Below are 23062 nucleotides of genomic sequence, written 5' to 3' on the forward strand. Positions count from 1 at the left end.
AGCAGCTGTATAATATTAGGATGGGTTAGTAATCAATACATTCCTGAATTCTTCTTACAATACTATTTCACTAATGGAGAATCCTCCAGGACTGGTGGGCTTTCCCTAACTTGTGACCCCTCTTAGACCGCTGGATTGATTTGGACTGGTTGACCCTCCTTGAGCCGTGACCTCTCCTGATATGGTGCACTGCCCTAGACCAGTGCCATGTTATGGACCGGTAGAGCCACCCTGACCTGTGAACCCTCCAGGACTGGTGGACCCCCCATACCGGTGAACCCTCCAGGACAGATGGACCCCCCCATACCGGTGAATTTTCTTAGATTGGTGGTGCTGAAGATTTCTGTCTGTGACAAACAATAACAAACCTCAGCCCCCGGCACCTGAAATACGGTTGTATAATCCATGTGATGAATGTAATGCTGGCAGTTATCGGTGCCATAGATAATCAGTAACCCCTATACCCGTGTCAGCTTTCTACAAATCCTCTGCCAGCCGCTATCAGACCGCCACCTCTCACTGACAGCTCTCTCATTGTTACACAGCCCAGCCTGAGCTCTTTATCTGATGACTGCCAGGTGACTACTGAAAAGTGCTGGGCAATGCACCCACCAAAAGGAAGCTGGGGAGACAATGCAATCCAACCGGTAACAATTGGTGATTGGTAAATCAGAATCAGATCTCTAACATGAAGAAAGTGTTCAGAACCCAGAAATAAAGAAATGTTCTGACCCAGAAGGGGTAATTATATATCTCCACACCATATATGTGCATAGCACCATCTGCAGGTGATAAAAGGTGCTGCAGTGACTAAACAAGGACGGAGATGTAAAACATAAAATAATATTTCATTACCTTCTCAGCAATACTTCCTGTTTGCTTTATCCCACATGGAACTTCCGGTCTATGTCTGACATCACTTCCTGTTTTCATAGACACTTCCTGTTTGTGGTTTCCATAGATACCTTCTATCTCCTTCCTTGTGGAGCTCAGAGGAACTACAGCCGCGACAAATAGAGGACACCTCACAAGACACCCCACTTTGTGCTCTGTTTGGCTCCTCTCCATCTCTTGATGTTATTATTGTGTTTCTGCTGGGATTGGGACAAATCGGAGAAGTGGGTTGTTTGATTTGTGTGTGACAGATCTTTGTGCTCCTATCACCATGGGGTTTCTTCTGTCTTGTTCCTGCACTGGGTTTTATTGGTGTCTCCCTGACATAGAAATCCCCTCCCCCTACCTGCCCATCCTGCCTGAGCATCAGATAAATGTCTGACCACCGGGTCCCTTCATGTGTCCATGAGATGTTGTGCTCCAGTGACCCGGTGCTTCGGTGACTCCTTGTTGGTGACCCTGTGTGGCTTCTGCCAGTTTCTGACTACACTTGGCCTGACTTCCGGCCTGGTCATGGATCACGCAATGGCTGCCATCTTTGTACCGTGCTCTGCTATCCATAGTCATCTCCCATCTGCATAGATGTGTCTGAGAACTTCATCCTGGTACAACCACCCATCCAATAATCCTTGTTGGATGGTGTAGTGAGAATCTGACAGGTGTGCTTGGACTCGGCATCGCTATCAAACATTGTCTCCAACATAGAGAACCCAAAGTCTTTCCCACATCAAGAGCCATCCTCTTAGGTCCAACGCCTGGAGTCTTCCTCCTAAGTCCAACATTTTAAATATGCCACCGAGGTACAATATTCTTATTATAAGGTCCAACACCCTGAATCTTCTTTTAAAGTTCAGCATCAAGAGTCTGATAGTACAAAGAAAATAATTGACGTATTTCATCTAGCACATTCTGAGAGTATCCCAAGCATGATATTTGCTTTAGATGTCCATTAGGCATTCAATTCCCTTTCCTGGGATTACTTATTTTTAATTTATCCTAAATGGGGTTTTCAGGTACAATGTATGGCTTGGATATCAGCACTGTACTCCTCTCCATCTGCTAGGATTTGCTATATGTCGTACTATTCCTCCTTATTCCCAGTGAGGTACGAGAAAAGGGTGTCCATTATCATGGTTAATTTTTATCGTTGCCCATTTAATCAGATCCAACATTAATATTCCTGGAATCGGATAAGTGGGGAGGACTATAAATTGAACCTTTTTGCAGATGACATCCTGTTGACCATAACCCAACCTATGGTTTTATTCACTGCCAAACTGTCAGTACTAAAAGAATTTGCTCAGGTATTGGGCCTGGTAAATTTAAATGGTCGACACAGCACCTTGATTATTTGTTTATCAAACTCAAAACAAAATACTTATGAGCGATTATATAATGCAAATTTTAAACCACTCTTTTCTAAACCTAAAGAAATGCTATTTAGATAGACGAATTTGCCACTTTTGTGGATTGGGAAGTCTAACTCAGTTAGGATGACATTCCTTCCGAAGGTGTTATATCTGTTTAGAACACTCCCACTACCGGTTCTTGTTAAAGTATTACAGGGTCTTCAAAGGTCAGTGATGTTGTTTGTATGGAACGGCAAACAACCACGAATATCTCGGAAAACATTATTAGCTAATAACCAAGCAGAGGGTTTGGGGGTTCCGATTCTTTAAAGTATTATCAGGCTAGCCATATTGCTCCCATTTGTTCCCTTTATGCTGGATCAAAGACACTTTTATGGGTCCAATATGGACAGTTTCTTTGTAGCCTGACAGATTTACGGACACTTCCATGGGTCCCTGAGACACTTAGACCGCCTAATATGACTCCACATCTGCGACTTATGTCTCGCTGCTAGGATTGAATTAGATACTCTAGTGGATTGATGTCCGCATCCATACCCTTACTTCCAATTCAAAATAACCCATTATTAAATCCAGGTTGGCAATCGCCGTCTGCCTTTAAATGGAGGGCAGAGCATTACTCCATGGCGTATTCATTGTTGGATAGATCGGGAATTCTTAGCTGGGATACTATCCGTGGTAATCTTGATTTTCCAGTGTTTTAGATACTTGCAGTTGTGTCATTGGATTTTACCGCTAACCCAACATCAAGATCGCTCAATGCAACTATCAGTATTGGACTCCATTACCTTCTAAATTGATTTCAGTAGTATATAGTGAGCTTAATAAAATAGGAAATCCTCATGGGCTTAAATATGTACCTAATGATCAAATGAAAAGTGGATCCGGGCTTGGTCTAAAATACCAACAAGCTCTAGGAATGTTCCTACTCTCGAGTCGGGATTTAAAGTCATGATGCGTTGTTTCTGGACTTTGTCTGATTGCCATCACCTTCTTGGCCACGCAAGCCCCTCGGTGCTTGCACCGGGTATTCCGACTCCTGTGGTCAGCTGCCACTGGCCTGGGGATTGCTCTGGAGTGGCACCTGGCAGCTACCCTGCAGCCCAAGCCTATCCTCACCATCAGAGGCTCTAGTGAAGACCTGGTAGCAGATTAGTTACGCCCCTCTGGAGCATACCCAGCCAGTGGCACAGTGGGTCCACACCCACTTGCATAACAGTTTGCTCAGGCCATGGACTCCGCTGATCCGAATCCTCCCAGTACCATTGAGTTACGCCAGGAGTTGGCTCAGCAGCGTGAACATCAGGATCAAATATTGGCCTATATACGTAATGTGAATATGCGCATGAATGATTTGACATCTGCCAACCCAGCGCCATCAAGCTTCTCTGCTCCAACCAATTCAGTTCCTGCCCCGCCACCTGTACTAGGTTCTGGACTGCATCTTGCAGCTCCTCCACGTTTCAATGGTGACCCTAAGCAGTGCCGGGGTTTCATAAATCAATGTACTCTTCATTTTGAACTTTTACCTCACCAATTTGCCTCTGACCGAGCCAAAGTAGCTTTTTTGATGTCACACCTTACTAGGTAGGCGCTGGCCTGGATCAATCCCCTCTGGGAAAGGAACGACCCAGCTATAATGGATCTACATGTTCCGAGAGACGTTCCGCAAAGTGTTTAATGAGCCCGGGTGCACCACTTCTGCCACATCCTCCCTGCTGCGGTTGTGTCAAGGGAAGCAACCCGTGGGCCGGTACGCTTTCCAGTTCCGTATGCTAGCCTCAGAACCTGGCTGGAATAATGAGGCACTTGTGGCCACTTTTTGGGAGGGGCTCTGTGGGAGAATTAAAGATGAATTGGCTGGTCGGGACATTCCCTCCTCCATGGATGACCTCATCTCCTTGGCCACTCAAATTGATTTACAGTTCCAGGAACGCACCAGAGAGGTGGCACGTGAAGCGGGTTCCTGTCATCTGGTATTTTCACCTCCACAAGCTTCTAACCCACCGCCTCCCATGGCGTCAGCAGTCCCTGAACCCATGCAGGTTGACCGAGTTAGGCTGTCTGAACAGGAGCGCAATCACCGCCGTGCTAAAGGACTTTGTTTCTATTGTGGTAGGTCTGATCATGTGCTCCGCACTTGTCCCCTGAAGCCGGGAAACATCCGAGCCTAGGGTCCGTAGGAGAGGCAGCCCTAGGTGTAGGTAATTCCTCTCCTCCTCTGACTCTGCCAGTAACCTTGTCATTAGGCGATGTTCAATTTACTAAGATGTCGCTTCTGGATTCCCGTGCAGCAGGGAACTTCCTGCAACAATGCCTAGTGGATCATTAACAGATACCCGTTCAACGCCTACAGAGGTCTCTGACTATATCGTCCGTCGATGGAAAGGCTCTGTCTGAGTCCATACATTTCATCACGGAACCTGTAAAATTACAGGTGGGAACACTTCATTCTGAAGAAATTGCGTTCCTGGTTCTGTCAAGTCTGTCGCATCCTCTCCTCTTGGGATTTCCGTGGCTATGTGTTCATGAACCTGTCCTTGACTGGAAGTCCGGAGAGGTGCTGCGTTGGGGACCATACTGTCATGAAAAATGTCTCCTTTCTGTCCAGCCTCCTTGGTCAATGCAGGTACCACCCAATCTCCAGGGTCTGCCGGCAGCCTATCATGCTTATATGGATGTCTTTGATAAAAAGGAGGCTGAAACGCTACCCCCTCACAGGCCGTATGACTGTCCTATTGACTTGGTCCTGGGTTCCTCGCCTCCTTGTGGGCGTATCTATCCCCTTTCACCAGCAGAGACTCAAGCCATGTCCGAGTATATCAAAGAGAACCTTGACAGAGGATTTATCCGCAAATCTTCCTCCCCAGCTGGTGCAGGTTTTTTCTTTGTGAAAAAGAAAGATGGCTCCCTACGTCCTTGCATCGACTACAGGGGTCTTAACAAAATAACAGTAAAGAATAGGTACCCGCTTCCCCTAATCCCTGAGTTGTTTGATCGCCTTAGGGGAGTTAAAGTTTCTTCCAAGTTAGACCTACGTGGGGCCTACAATCTGGTTAGGATTCGCCAAGGGGAGCCTTCAATACCCGTGGCGGTCACTATAAATACCTGGTACTACCCTTTGGACTAAGCAACGCCCCTGCAGTATTCCAGGAGTTTGTTAACGACGTCTTCAGAGATTTGCTATATCCCTGTGTTGTGGTGTATCTTGATGATATTCATGTTTTTTCTCCAGACCTGACTACTCAGCGGAAGCAGGTTCGTTTGGTTCTTCAAAGATTAAGCCAAAATCGTCTGTACGCCAAGTTCGAAAAATGTTCCTTTGAGAAATCCTCTATTCCATTCCTAGGATATATAATATCGGACACTGGTCTGCAGATGAATCCTGAGAAGCTGTCAGCAATTTTAAAGTGGCCTCGTCCTTCAGGTTTATAAGCAATCCAGCAGTTTCTGGGATTCGCCAACTACTATCGCCAGTTCATACCGCACTTCTTGTCCTTGACTGCTCCCATCTCCTCTTTGACCCATAAGGGAGCAAACCCTAAGAATTGGACAGCTGAGGCTGAATTAGCCTTTGAAAACTTTGAAACAGGCCTTCTCTGTTGCTCCAGTTCTCCATCTCCCTGATGCTAACAAGCAATTCTACTTGGAAGTGGATGCATCGTCTCTTGGAGCGGGAGCGCTGCTTTCACAAAAATCTTCTTCGGTAAGATGGTGCCCTGTGGCTTCTCCACGGCCTTCTCAGCTCCCTAGTGTAACTACTCAATTGGAGACAGAGTTATTGGCCATAAAAATGGCACTAGAGGAATGGCATTACCTTCTCGAGGGGGCATCTCATCCGGTGGTGATCTACACGGACCACAAAAATTTGACTTATTTGCAGTCTGCACAAAGACTGAATCCTCGTCAAGTTAGATGGTCCTTTTTTCTTTGCACGTTTTGAATTCGTTCTCCATTTCCATGCCGCATAGAAGAATATCAAAGCAGATGCTTTCTCAAGGTCCTTTGATGCTACTGATCAAGAGGAGGAACCTCAACACATCATTGATCCCGCAAAAATTGCTGTATGCCCTGTCAAGTTTTCTGAGATTCCACCCGGAAAGACTTTTGTTGCACGGAACCTCAGGAAGCGAATTCTAGTCTGGGGTCATTCCTCAAAAATTGCAGGTCATGCCGGACCACGAATGACTTTCCAACTTATTTCTCAACATTACTGGTGGCCAACCATGTGGCAAGACATTCAAGAGGCCTGTCCGTCATGCGCACAGTATAAAACCTCCAAGCAACGTCCTGCGGGCCTTTTGCTTCCCCTGCCCATTCCTGAGGCTCCTTGGCAACAGATAGCCATGGATTTTATTACTGATCTACCCTTGTCTTCTGGGTGTTCTGTGATCTGGGTAGTAGTGGATCGTTTCTCCAAAATGGTGCACTTTGTTCCTCTGCCTGGTCTTCCTGCTGCTCCTCAGCTGGCAAAAAATTTATTGAACATATTTTTCGTCTCCATGGTTTTCCCCACCGTATTGTGTCAGATAGAGGTGTACAGTTCACGTCTAAGTTCTGGAGAGCTCTTTGTAATCTCTTGAATGTGTCTCTGGACTTTTCTTCTGCTTATCACCCACAGTCTAACAGTCAAGTGGAACGTGTCAACCAAATCCTGACCAGTTTTCTACGACATTTCATCAAATTCCATCATGATAACTGGGTTGAGTTATTACCGTGAGCTGAATTTTCATACAATAATCATGTCAGCTAATCTTCCAAGAAATCGCCATTTTTTTATTGTTTATGGCCAACAACCAAATATCCCACTCCCGGTGTCCTCTTCTTCTGGTATTCCTGCCGCAGATGCTACCACAAGAGAATTCTCTGAAATCTGGGAGGAGACTAGGGGAGCTCTTAAGCTTCCGTCCGCATGAAGGAATCCGCATTTCTCCTAAGTTTCGTCCTGGTGATAAAGTCTGGCTCTCCTCAAAATACATCCGGCTCAAAATACCCTCTTACAAATTGGGTCCACACTTCATCGGTCCGTTTGAAATTCTGGAACAAATCAATGACGTTTCCTACAAACTCAAGCTGCCAGCCTCACTCTGGATACCGAATTCCTTCCATGTCTCCCTGCTAAAGCCCGTCATCCTGAATCGTTTTGTCAAGAGACCCGTCTCAGCTCCCGTAGTCAGTGATGAGAATGTATATGAGGTAAAGGCCATTCTGGGGATGAAGAAGAGTAGAGGGAGAACCCTGTTTCTGGTAGATTGGAAGGGGTTTGGCCCTGAGGAGAGATCTTGGGAACCCAGAGAGAACATCAATGCACCCCGTCTTTTGAAAGAATTCTTGTCCAGGACCAGGCCTGAGGAGAGGGGGCGTAAAGGGGGTACTGTTAGCACTGCAGGTCGTGCCGTACCTTCTTGGCCACGCAAGCCCCTCGGTGCTTGCACCGGGTATCCTGACTCCTGTGGTCAGCTGCCACTGGCCTGGGGATTGCTCTGGAGTGGCACCTGACAGCTACCCTGCAGCCCAAGCCTATCCTCACCATCAGAGGCTCTAGTGAAGACCTGGTAGCAGCTTAGTTATGCCCCTCTGGAGCATACCCAGTCAGTGGCACAGTGGGTCCACACCCACTTGTATAACACTCCCCACATAGGTACACCCGGCCTCTTGTAGAGTTCGGTGTTGTGGTATATTGTTTTACTTACTTAGGTTTAGCGCCTAGAGCTCTATTTCATCTTCCTTTTAGGTTTTTTTTTTTGTTTTTCTCACTGCTTTTTCATCTTTGTGTACCTTATTTTATTGATTTCCTAATTTCTTCCTTCCTCCTATTCTTTATTAATTTCCCCCACCCTTTCCCCTCCCATACCTTACCGTTAGACCACAGGAATTATGACTATCACACTCACTTCTCTGAATGTTAAGGGATTAAACTCTCCCTCAAAACGTTCAGTCCTATTCAATACACTCCGAAACTGCAGACGCCATATTGTCTTTCTGCAAGAGACACTTCCACCATGACAAAATCCCGGTCCTGCGTAACAAACAAGCCAAATACAGTTATCACAGCACTTCACCCCATTTTAAATCTAGGGGAGTTAGCATTCTAATAGATGGTTCTCTTCCATGGTCCCCCTCTTTGTGTAAAGTGGATCCAGACGGTCGTTTCCTCATAGTCCAGGGTATGATAGAGAAGCAACTATTTACATTTGTAAACATATACCGTGTTTCCCCGAAAATAAGACACTGTCCTATATTTTTTTGGGCTTCCAAAAACACACTAGGTCTTATTTTCAGGGTAGGTCTTATATACTTTTTTTAATGAAAAAAAACACCATATTCCCAAATTCCCCTTACAAATTCCCCTATACTTACTCCAGACTTGATTATTTTCTGATATCCCATGATGCCATTTCACAGGTTAGTGACTCGAGTATTGGTTCCATAACTTTCTCTGACCATGCCCCCATTATGATAGAGATCTCTGGGAGGATATATGAATGTAAACCCAGTGTTTGGAGGCTGAATGAGGCACAGCTCGAAGACCCTGAACTGACCGCAAAGACTGAGGAAGAACTTTCCTCCTTCTTCTTACAGAGCTGTAGACTCAAAAGACTAACCAAAGGCTTGATACGCTGTTACAGGAGTTGCATTGTTTAGAAATGTTGCACAAAAGGCTTCCAACAACGGACCTGGAATCCCAACTACTCGCTACTCGTACACAAATTAACTCCCTGTACAGGGAAAAGGCTAAAATACAACTCACCCGTTGCAAACGGTACTACTGTGAACATGCCAACCACTGTGGTAGGGCATTGGCTAGGGTGCTTAGACCATGTATATCCCGAAAATCAAAACCTCTTTGGGCACCCTGGCACACGACACCCCTGACATTGCTAACACCTTCCATGACTATTACAGTCTACTGTATAATTTACAAGGGGACTCTAGTGATAGGTCATCTCCACAACGCCAGATCGCAATACAGGAATATCTCAGCGCCTCCGACTTACCGACATTGTCCTCAGACATTATAGAGATATTAGATAAACCGATAACACTGCTTGAGCTACAAGCGGCAATACACCAAGCCGCACCAGGGAAGGCTCCCGGCCCAGATGGTCTGACATTAGCCTACTATAAGAAATTCCAGCCAGTACTAGGCCCGCATTAAGTTTTAGCGCTGAATGCGCTCACTGATGGTCACACTCTTCCTCCTGACACATTAGCGGCCCACATATCAGTGATACTCAAACCAGACAAGGACCCTCTCCTATGCTCCAATTATAGACCAATATCTTTGCTTACTTGTGATTTGAAACTTTTTGCCAGCATATTAGTGCATAGGCTGACTCCAATACTGAATGATATTGTCCATCCTGACCAAAGAGGTTTTCTCCCGATGAGGGAAGCCAGGGACAACACGACAGTACCCTTAATATTATTACCTTTGCACATACTCACAACACCCCTCTAATGCTCCTCTCCAATGATGCTGAGAAGGCATTTGATCAGGTGAACTGGAAGTTTCTGCTCTCCACATTGACACATTTGGGTCTTCCCCCTCGTATTCTGCGCTGGAGAGAAACATTGTATTCCTCCCCCAGCGCCAGAGTACGGGTTAATGGTGAACTCTCCCACTCCAGATTGGCCCCACTGAACATAAGGTAGCTGCTTATGCGGATGACCTTTTATTTTATGTTGCAACACCGGTAACTACTTTACCGGTTCTTATGCGGGAGCTAGACAGATATGCCTCGCTCTCTAATTACAAAATAAACCCGCAAAAGAGTGTTACTCTTCCCAGAAAAATTAGAGAGACCTCGGCCCCTTCTTTTCCCTTCAAGTGCTCTAACTCAGCTATCTCTTACCTGGACACACAGATTCCCGCTTATCTAACGCAAATTGTAGATCTCAATTTTATCCCTCTATTAAATAAAATCCGAAGTGATCTACAGAGGTGGAGACAGATGGCATTTACATGGTTTGGGAGGTGCAATGTCCTTAAAATGAATGTTATGCCTAGACTGTTGTAGTCCCGCAGGTGCTATAGTAACTCTCTCCTGAGACACCTTCTCAATGCAGCTAAGGCCTGTATCCCAGCCTTATGGAAGAATACTGCCCCTCCGATGGTAGTACATTGGTTGCAAAGGGTTGCTGATATATATCACATGGAGGATATGATATCCACTGATGCTAAGAAAGCAGAAACATTCGCACAGACCTGGTACCACTGGGTCCACTTTATCACTACTGAGGAATATTGCCGTTTGTTACGACCACCCCCCTAGACAGCTGAGTATTCTGGGATGGATACCTAATTGCATTCCGCCATTGTTTCAGAGATGTGATTGATTCTATAGCTGGTCAATGCCAACTCCAACCCCCCATCCCCCCGCCTTCCTTCTTCCCTTTTTCTCTTTCTCTTTCTTTATTCTTAACTCCTTTTATTTAATTAGTTAATTTGTTTGTTCTTTTATTTTTCTTTTCTTATAAAAATGTTTCTGAAAACCTTAAGATATCATGGTTCCTGCTACTGATACGGCACAACGGGTCGGTTACAATGTTTGTATTTCTATGTGGTTGGCTGATAAGTAACAAGAGCTGTGTTTTGTGCAAAACATTTTCCACATTCAGGGCAGGAAAATGGTTTCTCCCCTGTGTGAATCCTCAGATGAGAAATGAGTTGTGATTTACGGACAAAATTTTTCCCGCACTCAGAACATGAATATGGCTTCTCCCCTGTGTGAGTCCTCTGATGAGAAAGGAGATTTGATTTATTTACAAAACTTTTCTTGCACTCAGAACAAGAATGGAGCTCTTCACCAGTGTGCATTCTTTCATGTACAGAAAGATGATATTTAAAAAGAAAAGATTCTCCGCACTCAGCACAGCAAAATGTCTTCTTCTCCGGAATGCCGGCACCATAGCTCACAGGAGGAGGAGGCTCAGAGTCAGAGGGATTGGATGGTCTATCCATAGCTGGGCTGATGGTCTCTTCTCCCGCACAATCTCCTGTCATGGCCTCCATTTTACAATCTGGAGATAAAGTCAGACGAAGCAAAGCAAAACAGGGAAAACACCTTAGCACTGAGAGTTACACAGGGTAAGCCAGAGATTGCTCAGGCAACTTCCTGTAGTAGGAGGTGCCTTTAAATACCTGCAGGAAACCAGCCATAGGCTGTAGAAAACAGAGGGCGTGTGTGTGTTACTTCATAGATTAGGAGAGACACACACACGCCAGCTCAAACACCAGAGCAGTCTCAGCATGAAGGAAACACAGGCATGGAACATAGGTAGTGGGTTACCTGAAAGAAAGGACCCGGCGTCCGTGCCTACGATTAGGAGCAGCGGCGCCGGCACGACCTGTAGTGCTAACAAGACCATCCAATCCCTCTGGCTCTGATACTCTTGCTCCTGTGAGTGATGGTGCCAGCATTCCGGTTGGGAAGACATTTTCCTGTCCTGAGTGTGGGGAGAGTTTTAGCTTTGAGTGAAGTCTATCTGTACATCAGAGGTCCTACACGTAGAGAATCTTTTCTTTATAAATATCATCAAAGAACACACACTGGTGAGGAGCTTCAGTCTTGTCCTGAGTGTTAAAAATGTTTTTCAGAAAAGTCTAGTCTTTCTGTACATCAAATCTGTCATACTGGTGGAAGGACATACTCGTGTCTTGAGTGTGGGAAACGTCATGCACACAAATCAAATCTTCTCATACATCAACAATCTCACATGGGGAAGAAGCGGTAATTATGTTCTGAGTTGGGAAATGTTTTGTCTGTAAATTACAACTCATTTGTCATCAGAGGACTCACACAGGGCAGAAGCCGTACTCCTGTCCTAAATGTGGAAAAAATTTTGTCAATAAATGAAAACTCTTTTAACATCAGAGAGCTCACACAGGGGAGAAACCATTTTCCTGCCCTGAATGTGGTCAAAGTTTTACACAAGAATCCCAACTAGTTGTACATCAGGGATCCCAATGAGGTATTACCTGTCACAATGGTTCCAGGGAAAAGAGAGTTTTCATTTGTGGCGTAGGTTTTGGGAAAAATAACAGGTTCTTTAGGGCCCTGGAGCCGGCCAAGGTAAAAGAAGGATGGGTTCCTTGGCCAGTCCTATGCTGAGATGTGTTCACCTGGACTCAGGTGCTGTGAAAAGGTGATCAGTCAGAGGCTGGGGGGAGGGCAGTGTGTTCCAGGCATGAGAAGGCAGCAGAGCTCCAGGAAAGCATCCAAACCTCACTCCAAACTGTGAGTTAACAATGTTGATGTTAAGTATATGAGATAGAGAGACAGGGTACCAAGTGAGTTAGGCAGGTGCCTAGCCTGGCTATAGTTAGTTTTGTTGTAAGTAGTTCTTTTCTGTTAAAAAGTTGTATATGGCTAGTTGTATACCTCCACATGACTGGTTGTATACCTCCACATGACACTTTGCTAGTAACCCTCTTACCCAACACTCTGCCATTCTGACCTGAACCCCGTTTGTGCCAACCAATTTGAGAAATTCCCCTGCACTGATCTAGTACAATCTGGAATTGTAGCCCCAAGAATGCCCATGCTGAAGTGAGCTCTGATCTTGCCTAGAACCTAGTGTGTCCTAATAATGGAGAAGTCCTAGGCTGGGTTTTGAGGGGTCCTTAGTGGATCTTCTGTGCACCTAAAGAAATCTCTCAGATTCAAGGTTATTCAGAGATCTTCACACTCTTCTGTGAATCTTTAGGTGATTTGGTTTTAACCACTTAGGCTCTGTTACTGATTTATTGGTCTCCAATCATTGGCTGCTGACTTTGGTGGACTGTAATTGTTTCAGTTCTTAGCAGTTCCCCTGCTCAAACTTTCTGTCAGGAGTTGGAGGTGCAATCAATCTTTAGCTTAGGGGTAACTCTAATATTAAGAAATTTGTAGAGGCCATTTTCCTGGACTAATTATATCTATCATTTGGTGAGGGACAGTTCTGAAGGTGGCTGGGGGCTTCCCTCTGGAGGGGGGGGGCATCAAAAAGGTCAGCAAAGTTCCTCCTCTACTATTTGTAGCTTACTATAGCATAATTTGTTCCAGGACTGGGAGGTGCAGGTATTACCCAACTTCACCTGCTGGTCACCTTCATGGCCAACCCCTTTCCAGTCTGTTCATCATCCACAGACCAACAAGGTGAAATGGGTGGCCATGCAAAAAGCATGGTACAGGGGGAAATGGATGGGGTGAATGAAGGGTTACTGGTATGATAACAGATTACTCTGATGAACCCCTCAGCCATGGGGCGCCATCATCCCAAAAGTAGAATGAAGGAAATGTTTAGAGGAGGAGCTACTCACTGCTGTATCTGTAAAGTAGACATAAGTCTAGGCAAGAGAATAAAAGTTTCAAGCTGCGTGCGAATAAATATGTTCAAGCCAAAGAGTTGGTGGATTGGATCCAAAGAATATAGTGATTCTATGTATGATAATTACTGCACAGGACCTGAATAAGGACCTAGTTTTGGAAATTATGTACCTTTGTTTGTCCTTGGAACAATACAACTGTAGCAGTACAGTGATAATCCCCGTCAGAAAAGTATGTATATCCTGTGGATGTTTGCCTAGACCTCTCCTCAACCAAACGAACCGTACAACTTCTGCAACAACAAACCCCTGAGGAAGCCTATGATTGTCAAAACGCGTTGAGAAAAACTTATATTGTATAATTATATATGTACCAATTGTTAATAGAAAAATACACAATTCAACATTTTTTTTGCATCACTATTGTGATGGACCATGTACAAGGTTCTACATGTACATGTACAAAAGAAGATGTGGTCCATCACCATAGTCTTGTATAGATGGAAGGTCCATGGGTTGCACCAGGACCTCTGTGAAAGGATCCTTCAATGTAAGGTGTTTATGATACCGTAGTGACTCATCATCCAGCCTTGGTGGAGTTGGTTGAGATAATAGTAAGAATTATTTCTTCATTAGGTTGTAGTAAATTTGGATGTGATGTCATGTTGATTCTACAATGCTGATGTAATGTAACAAGAACAATATATCTTTTTTTGGCCCCACCATCTCTTAATCTTTTACTTTGTAACTTCCATTCTAAATAAACCCTCCAAATCCTCTCACCATGGACAGAGGTATTGTTTTTCCTTATCAGTGAAAGGTACCCTTAATATAAAATCCACTGATCCACTGAAGATGTGGGACTTTGTGGAAGGCCCATCACCAGGCTTGGATGGATGAGAGGTCAATATTATGCCCCCCCCCCAGTTTGGAGGAGCCATCTATATTTATACTGCTAAAGAGGAAAAGCTGTAGAACCTTGTACATAGTCCATCATCATAGTCCTGTATGGATGACCCCTACTGTGTGAAAGGAACTTTTGATATCAAATACACTGAAAATATTGAACTTTATGGAAGGTCCATCACCAAAGCCTTGTATAGGTGGGAGTTCCATGTTCTACCATCTACACCTCTAATGTTTGAAAGGAACCTTCAATCTATAATCCACTGAAGAACATTCATCACCATAATCTTGTATGACAGGAGTGTGAGGATATATAAGGCATGAGAACAGACGTGGGGCCCATATCACCCTTCTTTATCACACAACTAGCAACTAGTCACGTGGAGATATACAACCAGTCATGCAGAGGAATACAACTAGCAACTAGTCATGTGGAAGTATACAACTAGCCATATACAACTTTTTAACAGAAAAGAACTACTTACAACAAAACTATATCCAGGCTAGGCACCTGCCTACCTCACTTGGTACCCTGTCTCTCTATCTCATATACTTAACATCAACATTGTTAACTCACAGTTTGGAGGTGGTTTGGATGCTTTCCTGGAGCTCTGCTGCCTTCTCATGCCTGGAACACACTGCCCTCCCCCCAGCCTCTGACTGATCACCTTTTCACAGCACCTGAGTCCAGGTGAACACATCTCAGCACAGGATTGGCCAAGGAACCCGTCCTTCTTTTACCTTGGCTGGCTCCAGGGCCCTAAAGAACCTGTTATTTTTCCCAAATCCTACGCCACAAAAGACAACTTTTTTTTCCCTGGAGCCATTGTGACAGGTAATACCTCATTGAGATCCCTGATGTACAACTAGTTGGGATTCTTGTGTAAAACTTTGACCACATTCAGGACAGGAAAATGTCTTCCCTCCGGGAGGGAGGGAGTCAGAGGGATTGGATGGTCCATACATAGCTGGGCTGATGGTCTCTTCTCCCGCACAATCTCCTGTCATGGCCTCCATTTTACAATCTGGAGATAAAGTCAGATGATCTTTTGAGGGTTTCTCCATGGAGTGTCCTGGAAAATAGAAAAATATGATGGCCGGATACGAGAGGGTTACTTCACCCAAATAAACATTCCATCCGGATCAGGTAGATGGAGGCAGCAGAGGTCCTCTGGGGAGGACCCAGCTAGGACTCCTCCCCTCTTTGAAGTCCCTCCTTCTGGGAATGTTAAGCAGTGGTCCCCAACCCCGGGCCGCAGACCAGTGCCAGTCCACAGCTGGTGAGTTTGGGGCCACAAATGACAGGAGGCAGACAAAAGTGTCCTATGAGATAATCCTACCCTCGGAATGTGTACTACCAGCTGATTGGGCTATGCAATGACATCACGACATCAGCTGTGTGTGAGCACATCTCCTATCTTATTTTATGGAATTCTTCTTCAGTGTGATCTCCCCAAGAGTGGGCGTGTCCTATAGACCTTAGAGATCATCTGTGCTCCGCCCACCTTGTACTGTGAGATAACCCCGCTCCTCCTACAGCAGCAGCATGAGAGCTGTGTCTGTGTCCATGCTGCTGTCATTACCCCAATGTATAAACCTTCTTATCTCCCACACCAATCGTTGTACAAACGTGAAATTTTCAGTGTACACAGGGGACTCCGAGAGCTGATACTAAACCCAAAAAAAAACCCATTTACTTTCAAAGATTTGTGTCGTCTGATGCTGCATTTGTTAAAAGAAACAATGATAATATTGCCGATAATATTGCACATGTGTGAGATCGCCATCTTTTTTTTTTTTTTTTTTTTAATGACAGACAAGTCATGTGTATGCCCTCCTGGAATTCATGACGTGCCTATTTTATTGTGGCATGTTTTATCGCCACGGCAGTAATGTAGAAGGGATTTGCCCAGGCATTTAGTCTGGGTCAACACAGACAGTTTTAAAAATGCATGTAAACAGTCCTACCACGTCCACGTGTTTTTATGCACTTTTACAAGCGTTTCAAAGCTTGCCTTTATAATGCTAAAAAACACTTATAGGCGCCTATGATGCAATTTTCCTGAAGCGTTTATAAACCCCTTTAACCATTTCAGGGAATGAGAACAGGTGTACGTAAAGTTAAAGGGTTAAAATATGTGTAAAAAATAAAATGGGGCTTTATTGTTCAATTATTTTTTTAGATTTGTGTGTTTTGTGGAATTTTTAAACTTTTATAGGTTATTCCACAATGAAAGGATGATTCCCACAGCTGCATTCATGAAATGAGCACAATTGTGGGACTTCTGACAGTGTGGGATCCCAGGCACTAGAGGGCAAATAAATACAAGGCTCCCCATTCAACTCTAGTGCGAATTAGCACAGAAAAGGGACACCCCGATGGCAGTTCAAGCGTCATCAGGGTTTCCCTTTCCTCAGCCAATCACGGAGTGGAGCTCTGCTCTGCTGATAGCTTTCGCTTTCTTGATTGCTCCCGAAGCCCTAGCAAAACTGTGACGTGTGTTCTGCATCCAACGGTTCCGTTAGGGCCACAGGAGCAATGAAGAAACAAAGCTGTCAGCATACAGAGCCACGCTGATTGCCCTGCTCTGTGATTGGCATCCTCAGGGTTTCCTTCTCCTCAGCCAATCATGGAGCACTAGAGGTGAATGGGGAGCCTTGTCCTCATTTGCCCTCCAGTGCCCGGGGATCCTACACTGTCAGGAGTAGTACGGCTGTGCTCATGTCATGAATGTAGCCATAGGAATCATCTGTTCATTGTGGGATAACCTGTAAATAAAAAGTTTAACAAAGTTACACAAAACACACACATCTAATAAAAAAAGAATGAGTAAGGGGTTTTATGTACCACTGTACTCATTCCCCAGGGTGGGGTGGCGGAGATCTGGTAGTCTCCTTTATAAAGGGGGCTTTCAAATTCCAATGTCCTTCTTAAACGTTTATAAATGCCCCCATTGTTTTCATTGGAAGCTTTCATAAGAACCTTAAAAACATTTGTAAAAGCCTCTATTGATTGAATGCAAGCGTTTTCTATGTTTTAATCACATTTACTCTGCATTTTAATTTTCAAACGTTGTAAGGAGTGTTATGTGAAACTCTCTAACACGTGCCTCCAGGAAACGTCCCGGTGTAGATTAGCCCATTGGAAAGCATGGGAATGTCAAACACGGGGTTTTAACGCCTCAGGGTAATCGCTGGGGAAAACGTCCGTGTAGACTAAGTCTTAATGAAATCTACCCTTCTATATAAAGTACAAAATGTGATGATTGGCTATTTCAAAACCAGGGTCCCCAAATGGAGTTTGCATTGTCTTGTGTGAATATTTGTTTGCTATCAAATACAAAAGCTTATGGGGTACCTGAGGCCCCTATATCAGTGGTGCTCAAATTTTTGGAGCTCATGGACCACTATTCTCACAGACCGTGCATGGATGGGGGGGGGCCGTGTGTCACTCAAAGGGGAAGAAACCACCTCGAAATGACATCACAGGTCTGAACCTGTCTAAAAACTCAACCTGCCCACCACCCTGATCTCCGCGGGTCTGGCTCTCTCCTGACCCCGCTGCACCAACCAGAGCAGCGAACCACCTGCCCCTGCCCTATATAACGCAACACAAACGCTGATTTCTACCGAAGACTCCTCCTATTCTAACCGGAAGGAAATCTCTCCGCCACCTCACACAATAATATAAGGCGCCATGATGACAACTTCAGATTTGTTCTAGATATCTTTATTGATTTTATTATACATTGTTCATCCACACCCTTTGTAGTTACTGCTCTGTGGAAACTCCACCTTTTTTCTTCACACATCCCTTCCTTCCTGAGCAAAACTTTCCCAAACTCAGGAATGTAATACGGCATCATCTGTGTGAGAGTTCTCATCAAGGTCCGATTTGTGTGGGAAATGTTCCTCAGGGCAGGATCGCAAATGTTCTTGGTGTGAGACCTTACGGTGTCTGGTAACAAAAGATTTTCGTGTATAACATTTCCCACACTCGGGACATGGAAATGGTTTCTCCCCTGTGTGAGATCTCTGATGTATAACAAGATTTGTTTTTTGTGCAAAACATTTTCCACACTCAGGACAGGAAAATGGTTTCACCCCAGTGTGGGTTCTCTGATGTATAACAAGTTCATTTTTTCGTACATAACTTTTCCCGCACTCAGGACATGGAAATGGTTTCTCCCCTGTGTGAGATCTCTGATGTATACCAAGTTCTTTTTTTCGTACATAACTTTTCCCGCACTCAGGACATGGAAATGGTTTCTCCCCTGTGTGAGATCTCTGATGTATAACAAGATCTGTTTTTTGTGTAAAACATTTTCCACACTCGGGACAGGAATATGGTTTCTCCCCTGTGTGAATCCTGTGATGTGTGATAAGGTGATGTTTTTGTGTAAAACATTTTCCACACTCAGAGCAAGAAAATGGCTTCTCACTGCTGTGAGATCTCTGATGTACAACTAGTCGTGATTTTTTTGTAAAACTTTTACCACATTCAGGGCAGGAAAATGGTTTCTCCCCTGTATGAGTCCTCTGGTGTAAAACGAGTTGTGATTTATTGACAAAACTTTTCCCACATCCAGGACAGGAGTACGGCTTTTCCCCCGTGTGAGATTTTTGATGCAAGATAAGATTTGATTTGCGTGTATAACTTTTCCCACACTCAAGACACGAGTATGTCTTCCCACCAGTATGAGAGATTTGATGTAAACATTTCCCACACCCAGAACAAGAATGAAGCTCTTCACCAGTGTGTGTTCTTTGATGTACAGAAAGATGATATTGATAAAGAATTATTTTTCCGCACTCAGGACAGGAACGCAGCTTCTCCGCAGTGTGAGACGTCTGATGTACAGAAAGACTTCGCTCAGAGCTAAAACTCTCCCCACATTTAGGACAGGAAAATAGCTTATTCTCTGGAATGCCGGCACCATCCCTCACAGGAGGAGGAGGCTCAGAGTCAGAGTGATAGGATGGTCTATCCATAGCTGAGCTGATGGTCTCTTCTCCCGCACAATCTCCTGTCATGGCCTCCATTTTACAATCTGGAGATAAAGTCAGACGATACTTTGAGGGTTTCTCCATGGAGTGTCCTGGAAAATAAAAAAATATAATGGCCGGATATGAGAGGGTTACTTCACCCAAACCAACATTCCATCTGGATCAGGTAGATGAAAGCAGGAGATCTCCTCTGGGGAGGTCCCAACCAGCTGGGACTCCTCCCCTCTTTGAAGCCCCTCCCCATCACCTTGGTAAAAGGCAAAACTGATGACTACTCACTACAATATCATTACAAAGCACAAGGGGGTGCTGTTTGTGTCAGGAGTAAAAGAAGTTTAAGAAGGAAGTAAACTGAAAAATGCCCAAAACAAAAAATTCCACTCCTTTGATCTCACAGCGAGTCGATCGGTCCATCGAGTCCTGCGTCGTCTCGGCATCCGTCTCAGAAATTTCTTTCCCTTTTCACGAAAAGGTTCCTTTTGCCCGTGCCTGAGATGCTCCGCAATGTGCAGAAGAAGCACCCAAGAGCCTCCCGGGATGCTTTGTACTCCCATTTATTGTCAATTGCTTAGGCGATCAAGAATTAGGATTGTTCAATACCTACCTGATGATGGTGAGGGATCTCCTGACCTTCCTGTGTGGAATCTCGGGAATACAGAGAACGGGGACATCTATCTGGTGGGTTTATGGGGTCCTCAGCTCCACCCACCAGATGATGGTGAGGGATCTTCTGATCTTCCTGTGTGGAATCCCAGGAATGCAGAGGACGGGGGCATCTCTCTGGTGGGTTTATGGGGCGCTCATCTCCGGCTACTTGATGATGGTGAGGGATCTCCTGATCTTCCTGTGTAGAATCCCAGGAATACAGAGGACGGGGACATCTCTCTGCTGGGTTTATAGGGCCCTCAGCTCCACCTACCTGATGATGGTGAGGGATCTCCTGATCTTTCTGTGTGGAATCCCGGGAATACAGAGGACGGGGACATCTCTCTGTTGGGTTTATGGGGCCCTTAGCTCCACCTACCTGATGATGGTGAGGGATCTCCTGACCTTCCTGTTTGGAATCCCGGGAATACAGAGGATGGGGACATTGTCCTGAGTGCGGAAAAGTGTTTCTTTATCAATATCATCTTTCTGTACATCAAAGAATGCACACTGGTGAAGAGCTTCATTCTTGTTCTGGGTGTGGGAAATGTTTTTCAGAAAAGTCTAGTCTTTCTTTACATCAAATCTCTCATACTGGTGGGAAGACATACTCGTGTCTTGCGTGTGGGAAAAGTTATACACGCAAATCAAATCTTATCGTGCATCAACAATCTCACACAGGGGAGAAGCCGTATTTATGTTCTGAGTGTGGGAAACGTTTTTTCCGTAAAGCACATCTCATTGTACATCAAAGCGTTTCATTGATATCTGGAGAGACGGCCCGGGCACAGAGGCTACATTTGGACCATAAGACGCAGGGACTTTTTCCCCCCACTTCTGGGTAATTAACTACGGTAATTAACTACAGATGGGGACATCCATTTAGATTACTATTCTCCAAAAATGGAAAAACCCAGATAGTAACCTCAGTATCAGATGCTCTATCAACCTTCCAAGCATTGGGCTTCCCAATACCAACACAACCTGCAAATCCTGGGAGAGAACTCATGAAAATGAGCTACCAACGCTTGAAACAAAATAGTTTTAAAGATGTGAGATTTCCTGTAGCAACGGGGTGTTTCAAACAGGAAAGAGGGCTAGCAGGTTAAAAGTGCATAAAGGGTTTTATTTATTAATATTATCATTATTAGCTCCCCCACCTGGCCAAGAAGCTCACTATCATTAAGCCTGGTACTTCAACCCCACCTTCAGGTGAAAGGGAAAACTGACTAAACAGAAAAATACTCTGCGTATAATCTGTATCTGGGGCAAGGTACCTGTCATCCTGGACGAAACCCTGTGATTACCTTTGCCAGCTGTTACGTACCCCCCCCCCCTTGTTTTAACCTTAGGGTTGGGACACAGGCTGCCAAGTAGGTATGAACCCGAGATCAGACGAGATTGGGAGCATTCAGACGAATGTGGCCGTAGGCTGCCATTGAAGACCTGTGTTTTTCCTTTTCAAAAAGGTCAAAACACAACAAACAAAAAATGTTCTTTTTATAGACCCGGTGCCCTTGACCAATTTGTCTTTGGCATCTTTAGGCAACTTTGGCAAAGCATCTTTAAATCAGTTTCTTCTAGATCCTTACTGTATTCCTGAACATCAACCTTCAGCTGCAGCAGTTCTTCCTTCTCCTTTGTCTTATCAACCACTCCAGTTAAATTTTGAAGACTTTTTGAGACTTCTTATATTGAATAAGGCCATAATGGTCATCAACGACTGTATCACAATGGGGACAGTGAACTTTGGCTACATTCTCAGTAGGGTTATGTAGTATGTGCATTTTTATGGTTCCATCCTGCGTAAACTGAACATGACCAATGTAGCATTGATAAAGCTTTTCTCCAGAACCAGTTCTCATTTGCCTCTGCATGTGACAATCAAGATTTGAGTGTCTGGGACAAGTATAGCTGCACAGCTTACATTGGAAAGTTTTCTTTACACCTTTTGTTGGTTTTGGAGGCTTCATGTTTCCAAGCACTTTTTCAGCCTCCACTTCCACTGATGTAGCAACACCTTCCTCAATATGCCCCTGAGCATCCTGTTCATCAGGCAAAACTGGGACAGCTTATCCCATCTATACTTCACTTAATTTACTAAACTCTTCCCACACCTTTTTGGAAACATAGATACTTTCATGGGTTTCTTTGTAATCTTCAATCTTTTCAGTAGACTGTGTGAAGTGAGGTATAGCACTATCGTGCTTGCTGCTATACTGGTTGGCCAAGCCCAGTTGCAGATTACCAACTTCTTCCTCTTTGTCTTCTGTCCCTTCATTCTCTTCATCTTCAGATTCAACATCTCCTTCTTGGCTCAGCTTCTTCTTCCTGCCTGGACTTCAACCAGTGAACACTTTTCCCAACCAACACAGGAACACTTTCATCAGCTTCACTTTCAAATAATACATGAGCATCTTCCACAGGGATTCTTTCTTTAGTTGGTGCAGGAGCAGATTATTTAGCCATTTTGACAGAACTTTGTAAATCTTCACCTGATTCATCAAAAGCTGCATCTGAAACAAGATTGGCAATTTTCTCTTCTGCTAATAAGGAGGCACATTCTGTCTCTTGATCCTCATCTGCACCTCCTGGGCATGATTTATGAAAGCCTCTCCAAGGCTGGAGAGAATACTCTTTCAGAAGTGAAGCTGGGTGATCCCGAAAACATGGAATACATTTTTAAAACCATTTGCCAGCAAATGTTTGGAATCCTGGACCAGATCCATTCCATGTATCACCCAGCTTCTACGAATGGTAGATATTTGCTTTTGATGGGATGCCTCAGTGACACTAGAGTGACAATACTCACTTATTATGCACCAAATGAGAATCAAATATAATTTTTTATTAATTTGTTACAAATGTTAAATAGTCATGTACAGGGGACCCCTATTCTATGTGGTGACTCTAACATAATATTAAATAA

General features: G+C 44.5%; 3 protein-coding genes across 5 annotated transcripts in view; 1 reads left to right on the plus strand and 2 right to left on the minus strand.

Moving 5' to 3' along the window:
* LOC140339826 (uncharacterized) overlaps positions 1 to 11302 on the minus strand; it is a 21944-nt gene extending 10642 nt beyond the window's left edge. Inside the window, exons 1-3 of the mRNA XM_072424727.1 lie at positions 10838 to 11302; positions 6082 to 6113; positions 856 to 998 (exon numbers count right to left, since the gene is read on the minus strand). Coding sequence (XP_072280828.1) covers positions 856 to 998; positions 6082 to 6113; positions 10838 to 11280 — 618 coding nt within the window. The 5' untranslated portion in view covers positions 11281 to 11302. The remainder of the gene's footprint in view (positions 1 to 855; positions 999 to 6081; positions 6114 to 10837) is intronic.
* LOC140338964 (uncharacterized) overlaps positions 1 to 23062 on the plus strand; it is a gene marked incomplete in the record, with an annotated part of 329302 nt that overhangs the window by 258601 nt on the left and 47639 nt on the right.
* Positions 18196 to 23062, minus strand: part of LOC140339029 (uncharacterized) — a 150369-nt gene continuing 145502 nt past the window's right edge. For 2 of the 3 annotated variants that reach the window (XM_072423533.1, XM_072423534.1), the window contains exon 2: positions 18196 to 19580. In XM_072423533.1, the coding sequence (XP_072279634.1) occupies positions 18325 to 19580 (1256 nt within the window). In that variant the 3' untranslated portion in view covers positions 18196 to 18324. The remainder of the gene's footprint in view (positions 19581 to 23062) is intronic. The other variant, XM_072423535.1, reaches the window with a different exon arrangement.

This window comes from Pyxicephalus adspersus, chromosome 10 (genome assembly GCF_032062135.1).
Source record: "Pyxicephalus adspersus chromosome 10, UCB_Pads_2.0, whole genome shotgun sequence".
NCBI lineage: Eukaryota > Metazoa > Chordata > Amphibia > Anura > Pyxicephalidae > Pyxicephalus > Pyxicephalus adspersus.